Here is a 10,192-nt window from a genome sequence, read left to right as displayed (position 1 = left end):
CGTTCATCACTTATCCCTATCCCTAATTTGTAAATTTTATTATTATCTGAAAAATCATGTCTTGCTGCGGAGGAAACTGTGGCTGTGGATCTAGCTGTGGATGTGGCAGCGGCTGCGGCGGGTAATTTTTATTTATTCTCCCTATATTTTAACTCTAGATTTTATTTTTGTTTCGATTTACTTTTTCATTTGTTTTTCCTTTTACTTAATTGTTTTAAAATTGGTTTCTAATGATTGATTTGTGCAGCTGCAAAATGCACGCTGATTTGAGCTACTCGGAAGTGGCCGCCCCAACTCAGACGTTGGTTCTTGGTGTTGCTGCCACCCAAAAGACGTAAATATCTTTTTCAATATACTTTTTCCATCCCAAACTATTATAATAAATTATTAAATACTCTAGAAAATATAGATAATGATAATAATTAAATAAGCCCTCCGTTTACACATATGAGTTCCATTTTTAGTCCATCCATGAATAAAAGTTCTGATTTATTATTACGGTAAAGATATCCCACATTCCATAACTCATTGTACTCACGCAGACTATCATTTAAAACTAATATATATAACTATACAAGTGAATCTTATATTCTATTAATTTTCTTTCATTCACTTTTTTGTACATTTCTTAGTATTCATGCCGGAATAAAATGGGACTTCTATTTGCGAATGCAGGAAGTACTTCTTTAGTAACATTTCATTTTTGATACGATATTTAAAATAGTATTTTCTTCGTTTGAATTAAGTTGGATTAATATTTATGAGCATAAAGATTAAGAAATTATCTTTGAAATGTAAACAAAAGAATATGTAAGCAAAGATAAAGAAAAATAAGAATATGTTAGCAAAAATAAAGAAAAAATGAAGTAGGTGAATTAGTTTTTTTATTTTTTATTAAAAAATGAAATGATACAACTTAATTAGGATATTCTATAAAAGTAATATGACTTAATTAAGTTGGGATAATGAAATATTATTTTGTGAATTAAGTGAATAAAATGAAATAAGATTGAGAAAAAATAAATAAAAAATTATATTTTTATTTTTAAAAATGTACTTCGTCCCATTAGAAATGTAATATTTGCTTTTTGACACGTAATTTTATTTAGTGTTATTTTATAAATTAATATAATGAGAAATAAAGTAAAGTAGATCATTATGTAGAAATATCCTTATTTTTGTTTTAGCAAAAGTTTCATTTTTATTAGGATAATTTAAATATAAAATATTTTATTTTAATGAGAGAGATAGAGTATCATTTAAAATAGAAAATGTGTGACTAGTTGGGTGACGGTAGAAACAAAAGAAAGAATACAATAATAATAAAAAATTGAAATAATAGAAAAATTAAAATTGGAAACATATAAGAAACATAATGTATAAATTTAGTATTCCGTATAAATTTAGTATTCCGCATATAAATTTAAATTAGTTATAGCAAAAAAAAATGGCATACACATTGATTAAATTAACACCTTTCGAAAATGAATGCAGTATTCATCAACTTCTAAAAATCATAATAATACTTCTAAAAAACATAACTGAGCCCAATTGATATAATGTTGTTGCAGATATTTTGAAGGAGAGGTGGGTGCCGAGAACGGCTGCAAGTGCGGAGCAAATTGCACCTGCAATCCATGCAACTGCTAATGAATATAAACTTGCGGCTAAAGCAGAGATGATGAAGACGATATTAAATTAGTATATATATATTTTATTTAACTTTGTATTCCTGTTTTTGTCAAGATTGTGTGAAGTGCTAACTCACTGCAATAAGTTTAGTCCTTTTTTTTGTAATAAAGGTTGCCAACGTCTGTGTCGTAGGAGTTGGCTGCTTCTAAGTCTGTGTTTTGCTTTTGTTTGGAGATCATCTCTGTTGTTTGTTGTGTTATCTAAATCTAATAGGTGAGGAGACTTCAGTTTCTGAGTAATGAACACTAATCTCCTTTTTTCTACTATAATTTTCAAGTTTTAATTAAATTTTATGTTTTGCTTAGATTAAGTACAACTGCAATCAATTGGTGTTTGTTTTGTTATTGACTGTGATTGATACGTTCGGATGTTGCACTATTTTAAGGACATTATATGGTATGTTTTGAGAGTCAAGGTGCATTATTCTCTTAGTGAGAGTGATTGAAGAGAGGACACGTGTTGATTTGTGAGACTCTCTCCTTTAATAAATTGAAATCAGTTAAATCAGTTTGGAAGAAGTAAGAACCATAAAAAAACCTTAATTTAAGCCAATTGAGAATCCCTCTAAATGTGAGTTAAAAGCCTAGATTAGAAGGAAATGACATAGGGCAATGACATAGGTTGTAAGGACTAAAGGGAATAAGGATAGTCATTTGAGTCTAAATTCTTCTTTCCAATCTGTTGGACCTGCCACATTGGAAAGGCATCTGTTGAGCCTACATATATATAATTATTATTTTCTTTTTTTCTTAGCTCAATTTGCTATTACATACTCCTTCCGTTTCATTGAAGATGACTCACTTTTCTTTTTAGTTCGTCCCATCTAAGATGACTCATTGCTAAAAATGGAAATCTCTTTATCTCTATTTTATTCCTTCTCTCTTACTTTATTCACCTATCTAATATACAAAATAAAAGTACATAAAATCCCGTCCCACCACAAGTGATGAATATCTTCTAGGCGCTGGATTTTAGGAAATGATATTTATTGAGTTAAAATAAAGTGAATGAAATACTCCCTCATTCCTAATTAAGTTGAGTCATATTCCTCTTTGGGATGTGCCAAGTAGTTGAATCATTTTTCTTTTTGACAAAAAATTAAAACATGTAATTACTCCAAAAGTTTTGTCTCAACTTAGTTGGGACGAAGGGAGTACTAAAGAGGAAAAAGTAGGAGAGATAAAGAGAGGATGACGTAGGAGAGATGAAATAAAGTAAGAGAGGGTAAATGTTTTGTTTTTTGCTAAAAGAGGAAATCAATGAGACAACTCAAAATTGGAAAATAGATCTTTTGTGGTGGAATGGAAGGAGTATATTTATATTGATTAAATTTCTTACTTTGATTTTAATAATTTAATAATATAATTTTTAATTCTTTACTTTCCAATATAATTCCTTCGTCCATGATAATTAGAGCACATTTGCCATTTTTAGTTGTCCACGAAAAATAGAGTGCATTTTAAAAAGGAAAATTTTCAACAATTTCTCTCTTACTTTTTTATCTTCTCTCTTACTAATAATATGGACCTCACATTCCACTAACACTACTTCTCTATTACTTTTTTTCCTTTCTCTCTTACTAATAATTTTGATACGACCCCACGTGGCTGACCCACACAAGGGCCATGGCGAGGCGGCTTCGGGAAGGACTTTCCACTTTCATCCAAGAGGCCACGCGGGAAGAGTCGATGAATACGGGGGAGCCGACTATGCGGATCATGTTGAAGAATGAAGGGTCGGGAGTTTAGGAGGGACAGCAGCTATCTTCAATCAGTATTTTGCCTATCTATATGAATTCCAAAAGCTCTGAAACAACTACCAATATCTCCGTCTTCTAAAGAGCTTCGCGTGGGTACCTTGTACGCCTCAATCGAAGTCCGATGGAGGGAGTTATAGCCGTTTTACGAAAGCCGCGCAGTGCAGAAAAGTTCCACCGGGTGTCATTTTCGGACCTCATTCTGCCCCCGCGGGCCACCTAAGCTTTAAATAGTATTTTTCCTCATTTTTAATAGTTAGACTTTGATGAAAATAGATGCTTGAGAGATTTGTTCCTCTTGAAGAGGGTTTCCTATCTAATTCCTAGATATAATTTTTTCTTTTTTTTAACACCACTAGGGTGGATGGTTTAGACGGACCCACACCTGTTCATTCCCAATAACCATTAGAAAAAACACCGAGACGCCCAAAAGTGACATCTCGCCAACCAAATCATCAAGGGTATAATGAGGGCCTCCCTAACATTTGGGAGAGGTCACCTATCTACTCTAAACAACACACCTACAATTAAAGAGCAACAATTACCACCTCATTAGCCGCAAGTGTAAACACTCCTCAGCTAATGGAGACCATGGGGCTGCCTCCTGGATCAATCACCCCCACATCGGTTGCCTCAAAGGAAACCGTTGCCACATTGCCACCCATGAGGAGCTTCTCGCGGTATGGGGCCTTATGTGGGCCCTCTTGGGAGTGGTGGAGGGGGAAATGCATCTTGCCCTTCTTTTGTTTTGAAACCAACTGGAAGCCATCTTTGTCAACGTGAACTTGTGTCACCTTTGTAACCTTCTAACTTGTAGTTGTGGCCGTTTCCTTGGGGTCACCTCGGGAGGCCCCCGTGTTGGTTCTCCCTTGTTAGCCGAGGTGTGGTCCGGCTGTTGGATTGGGTTGTTTGCCTTGGATCCCTTCGGCCTCCACTCACGGCAGATGTGACTGGGCCTTGGGTTGGGTCGTCGGTGTCTCGTGGCATAATTGTAGACATTCGTGGTCGGCTTCTTCTTCCCAGATGCAAGACACTCATCTTGAACATGTCCAACCTGCTTGCATTCTACGCAATATATCGGGATCCGATCCTATACCACTTTGTATCTAGTTTCTTTGCCAAGAATGTTGAGAATGATCTCTTCCGACGGCGGGTGTGAGATATCAATCTCCACGCATATTCGAGCAAATGTTAACCGGGTTTGGTGGATTGTTGCGTGGTCGGCTAGCATAGGCTTTCCCAAGAGCTTACCTATTGCAATAAGGGTCGATTGATCATAAAGGTGGATAGGAAGTCCTATCACCTTACACCAAACGGTTGCAATAGGCGACTCAAAGAACGTGTCGAAGTCTGGGGTCCACTTGAACACCCTCATTGGGTGGTGGTCAACATGCTAGGGTTTGGTGCCCCTTACACAGTGGAAGACTTGTACAAAACAAATAAATCAGACATGGATCTATTGGACCGATTATGCGATTAATCAATTCACATGTTAAACAGATAATTGCATGCTAGAACGCAAATAATCATGCTTAGAAAATATAAATCCTAAACATGATTTCTACGGTTTAGAGTTACCGATTTGATTCTCCAAAGAATTGTCGATTGCTCGCGCCTTCTCCACGTGATGATCTTCAATACTAGATCACGGATCTTCTGACTGGTTCCCGAACTGTATCTCGATATCAGGGTGGGCTGATCTTATCAAAATACTAGGACCCAAATAAAAAGAAGACAGAAATTCCTTACGGAGGAGAGCTGAAGAATTTTCGAGCTCCTCTACTAATTAGAGAGGGGAACGAAAATTTCATCTAATAATAAAATGAGATTCTCTCTCTCCTTTATTCTCCTATTTATATTAAGTTCATATTGGGCCCAATCAGGGATATATGGAAGGTGTTGGATATGGGCTCCCCCAATTAGCTTTTTACTAATTAAATTGAACCCGCAATTTAATACATGCTTATATTGGAATATTACGAGCAGCCACCACAGAAGTAATATTGCACTCCCCATCCAAATCCGAAATTACAAGTAATTCGGGTTTCCGTTATTTATATTATTTATTTCCTGCGCTTAAGATATAAATGTCCATTAATTAATTGAAGTCTGCTATGGCCTTAATTAATTAACATCTTATTAATTCCAAGAGTGGACTCATCAAGAAACACTTATTTATTATTCATAGAGCGACAAAACTCCAACTGGCTAGTTTTCTGAATAATAAAATCTTGTTCGAGCTCCTCTTGAGGACATTATCAAACGAGACTCACCTCGCGCACGATTCAACATAATAGCAATCCTAGCACCGCTAGATATTAATAACCACTACCCAATATATCAGGATTATTGGGTTGCGAAAAACCCGCCCCATTTCATAAGTTAAAGTAGTGCATAATCAATACCGTATGCTCAATGCTAACGTATGTAGATTAAGAAATAGCTATTTATCAAGACCTAGTCTTTCGGTAGATAGCATAAAGACACGTCTTGTTGTTAGATCCATTTAGTGCTATACCACACCGACGTCATCTTATTTCAGAAAGGCTTAGAAATAATCGGACTGACATTGCAACCTTTCACGATAGGTAGTCTAAGCCTATCTCGGGTTGTGAAATTATTCTTTTTCTTTTGCAAAACATTGCATGGAACCGACTGTGTTACCTTAAAGTGGACGACGCCCACAACCAGTCTACTAAGCAAAAGACTTAGACTTTGTTTGCTTCTTATACATTTAAATGTTTATAAAACATCTTATAAATGTACAAGCAAACACAATGTAATAATTTACTGATTCTATTCATGCGAAACTGCTCGAATAATACTGAATCGGGTTGAAAATGGATTGTAGAGTTTTCCATATACAAGCAAGATTCTATTCGCGCCGAAACTGCTCGAAACATGCTTTTCAGTATACCAAACCTAACACAACATACCACACCGGGGCTCCGTTGGGGCCGTTGAGCATCCGAACGTAGTCATTTTCATCCCAGAATTGAATAAGAATATGCTTGGAATTCATTGATTTCCACTTGAATCCATCCTCAAATTTAATGTTCGCAAGACACTTTTGGATTTGATGTGGCAATAGGGTATAATGTGAGAACTTCCCAATGGTAGCATATCCAATCTTATCCGCCAAGATTTTCATTTCTTCATTCGAGAAGGATAATGATGGAATTCCTTCATAATTTCCGGATGTACCCAGACCTTGGACCTTGCCGGATTGCAGGTTCATCGACGAGGGTGTAAAATCAGCTCCCTTGCTTGACTCATCTCCAACTTCCTTCCCCGCTGCCTCTTCGTCTATGGTGCCCGTTGCGTGAGCTGCAATCTTCTTCCGGTCGTCAGACTTATGCTTTTCAGCTAGAGAAATTGACCGCTCATCGGCTCCGGCAACATCTCCGGGGAGATCTCTTCGGCACAAACATGGAAGGTGTCACCCATGCCCGTCAACGGCTGATCTCCATTGACTAGGAAAGGACAATGTGACTAGAGTCACACAAAGAGCTGTTGTTTCTTTTTCCCAAAATGGAGTTAACATTTTCATGCAACACTAAAGTGGGGTTGTAGCTACTCTCCTTTAGGTTGTCACATGCATGCAAAGACCCAGCATCTAGACTAGGTATCACGTGGTACCTTGTACTTCTACCAACGGTCGGCTGATCGACCAACCCTTCTCCCATGTGTGAGTCGTCGTCGTTTCGGCAAGGCGGCGCTGACGTGAAGCTGGACTTCCCCTCTCGGGTTGCACGTCCATTCCTCCCGTCAAGGCCGTCTCGGCCGGAAGGTTGCTTGCTTCGAATGTTCCTGGCCTCGCCAATTGATATACTGAAAAGCATATTTCGAGCATGTTGCACGGATAGAATTGCTTGTATACAATAAATTCCACAATCCATTTTTAACCCAAGGCGAGAAAAAGTAATTTTATCGCATTTATGTTTGCTTGTGCATTTATAAGATGTTTCTCAAACATTTACATGTATAAGAAGCAAATAAGTCTAATTCTTCTAACATTTTTAACATCCCACTTTTTCGAACCCTAATTTTTGAGATGTGAAATTTTTTGCATTAAATGCTTTTAATGCTATGATTATGTGGATTAATTGATGAGTGATTTATTGCAATATTCTTTGTGACCTAATTGCGATATTGAGGTGAGTTTGAGTTGAATAGTCAAACTTGTTGAATATGTGACGTGGCTACTGAATAGTCAATATTGTGGAAATATGACGTGGCCGTGGAATGGTCAAAGTCATTGGAAAATGTGAAGTGGATGTAAAATTCGAATATGAGAATGTTTTAATGTGGGGAGAAATAATAATTGTGGTGAATTATTTTCCTAAGGAATGAGTGAGAATTTAATAGGAGCATTATTTAATTATGTGGAATTTTTATTATGGGAGAAGGGATTATTTTTATTATATTATTTGATCCCTTGTTTATTCTCTTCCATAAATAAATTCAAATATCCTAGCATATCTTGCCAAATCTAAGGAGATCTTACCATATCCTAATTTAAATAGGATTTTAATTAAATCCCTTTTGAAAGAGTCAAACTACACGCCACTTTTCACTATTATTGGGGAGATTATTATTATTTTCTTGCTCCGTGATATTTTATTCTACTCCGTGAAATATTCAAATGAAATCATAGGCTAATTAAATAGCCTAGAAATTCGAAATCCCCTATTTTCTCAACCAAATTAACGCCACTTCTCTTCCATATCTCTTCCAAATCTTTAATTTATTTAATTAAAGATATTATATCTTGCACTCTATAAATAAGAGAGAAGACATAAACCCTAGATCACAAATCACGCCTCCCCCACTCCCAAAATTTCGATCCCACTCTCCCCACTCTCTCTCAAATTTTTCTTCTACTTTCTCCATTAATTCTTCATCTTTTGGAGAAGAATTGAAGCTGCAATTCGAGAATTCGTTGAAGAATCAAGATCCTACTTGTTTTCTACCGATTGTTCTATTGAAAAGGTATTTTTATTTTTGATCTTCTCTTCTTCTACCGATCAATCGGTGTTCTTGAGTCCACATGCATTTAGATCGAGTGAAGGGGAATTAATCGATGAATTTGGATGCATGTGTGGGTGTGTGACCGTGTGTGTATGTGTTGTGACCGTGTGTGTGTATGTGTGCATGCCTCGGTAGGCGTGCACATGTGTGTTGTGTGTGTGTGCGTGTGTTGTGTGTGGGAAACACTCATGCGTGACACGATTTGATGTTAAATCTAGAGTTGTTGTGTGAATAAAAAAATGATATGATAATCGTACTTTGATTTTGTATGGGAATATTGAAAATAATCGATGGGAAAGGAAAACGTGAGAACATGCATGATTTTGATCCATGATTGAGACTTATTTGAAATACATGAACTAAAGGTGATAGCTCGCGTTCTCGGTGTGATAACAAGATGAAGTACGTACTTGAAATCGAAGGAAATCGAGGTGGGCTTTATTCTTAAACTCTCTCTTATGTTATAAATATATGAAAGTGGAACGATAATGGTGGATTAAACTGTTATGCCTTGCCTATGATTATTTTGGATATTGTGTGTGCCTGATGCCTAGTTTGCGAGTGTGCTCCATTGGGCTATAGGGCTATATAAACGAATTCGGGTCTGAGTAGGGCCACAAACCCTATCAGGCTAGTGCACACTGGGGATTGGGAGCCGTCCTTGCTAGTCGGCCGATCTCGTGGTCGAAAGTGTGGCCACACTTCGTCGCACCATATGAATTGTTGATTGATGAGAAAATGGGAGGTATTGTTTGACTGGCCAGTCCATGAAATATTTTGTGATACTCGATGCTATCTTTTAAATTAAATACTAAACCTCAAGTTCACTATGGTAAGGGTGGCATAACTATAAAATGTTTTGGCATGAGTCCACTGAGTATGCTTAAAATACTCAGCCCTGCATGTGTTTTCCCTATGTGCAGGTTGAGCGGCGATGGGCGGTCGGTGGTGTTGAGACAGTGAATCGAATAAAATGGATGATTGGAACTTTAAGTGTAGTCGTGTCTTCATACATGGCTCCGTTTTCTCTTGGTTTGCTTCCGCTGAATATTTTGAAACTTATTATCTTTCGTTGGTTTGAACTTATTTCTATGATTTGGAATATTGGGAAATATTGCGTTTTGATGGAGCTACAATAAACCTTAGACTTTTGAGCTTAGCCTATGTTAGCTATTAAATCTTGTTTTTCGCATTTAAAGTCGTTGACTTATTGCCTTGATCTTCATTAAACACTTGGTCAAATCTCTTTAAATGAAACCCTAGTCTATATTTTTGTCGCCTTAAGTTCGCCTAGTTAACAGTCGTCGTATTTATGATACCCTAGAAATGTCGGGCTGTTACATTACTCGTAATTTGGGATTGGACGGGTCGTCAATATTATTATACTATAGTGGATGAAAATAATATTCTGTTTGAACTTGTATTAAATTGGGGCTCAATTTAATTAGTAAAAGTCCAACAGGTTTGGCCCAAGTCCAGCCTCCATGGATCCCTAATCTAGCCCATCATAACTCAATATAAAAGGAGATTAGAAAGGAGATTTAATGTGATTTAACACATAAATTTTTTAACACATAACTTTTGTTCTCCCCTCTTTGGAGTGAACGGTTTTCTCAGTTCTTCACTGAACTGAAGTTCTGTCTTCTTTCTAATCAAGCCATTTTTTATTCTGACAAACTGAAGTTCGGTGCCCCTTGCAATTTGATTGTTTAA

General features: G+C 36.7%; 1 protein-coding gene across 1 annotated transcript; it reads left to right on the top strand.

The window, feature by feature from the left end:
- Positions 1 to 1,961, top strand: LOC125221085 (metallothionein-like protein type 2). The gene is made up of 3 exons (XM_048123219.1): positions 1 to 121; positions 248 to 334; positions 1,572 to 1,961. Exons 1-3 carry the CDS (start codon positions 57 to 59, stop codon positions 1,648 to 1,650), a joined length of 231 nt encoding a protein of 76 aa, XP_047979176.1. The 5' UTR covers positions 1 to 56; the 3' UTR covers positions 1,651 to 1,961.
- The last annotated feature ends 8,231 nt before the right edge of the window (positions 1,962 to 10,192 follow it).

This window comes from Salvia hispanica, chromosome 1 (genome assembly GCF_023119035.1).
Source record: "Salvia hispanica cultivar TCC Black 2014 chromosome 1, UniMelb_Shisp_WGS_1.0, whole genome shotgun sequence".
Taxonomy (NCBI): Eukaryota; Viridiplantae; Streptophyta; class Magnoliopsida; order Lamiales; family Lamiaceae; genus Salvia; species Salvia hispanica.
Note: the sequence above shows the minus strand (reverse complement) of the source record. Positions and strands in the feature narration are given on the sequence as shown.

What these genes read in the sequence shown, in the direction of transcription:
- LOC125221085 (XM_048123219.1), top strand. Translation starts at nt 57, where the DNA reads ATGTCTTGCTGCGGAGGAAACTGTGGCTGTGGATCTAGCTGTGGATGT. An exon ending in TGTGGCAGCGGCTGCGGCGG is followed by an intron (nt 122 to 247) that starts GTAATTTTTATT and finishes TGATTTGTGCAG; the next exon opens with CTGCAAAATGCACGCTGATT. An exon ending in GTTGCTGCCACCCAAAAGAC is followed by an intron (nt 335 to 1,571) that starts GTAAATATCTTT and finishes ATGTTGTTGCAG; the next exon opens with ATATTTTGAAGGAGAGGTGG.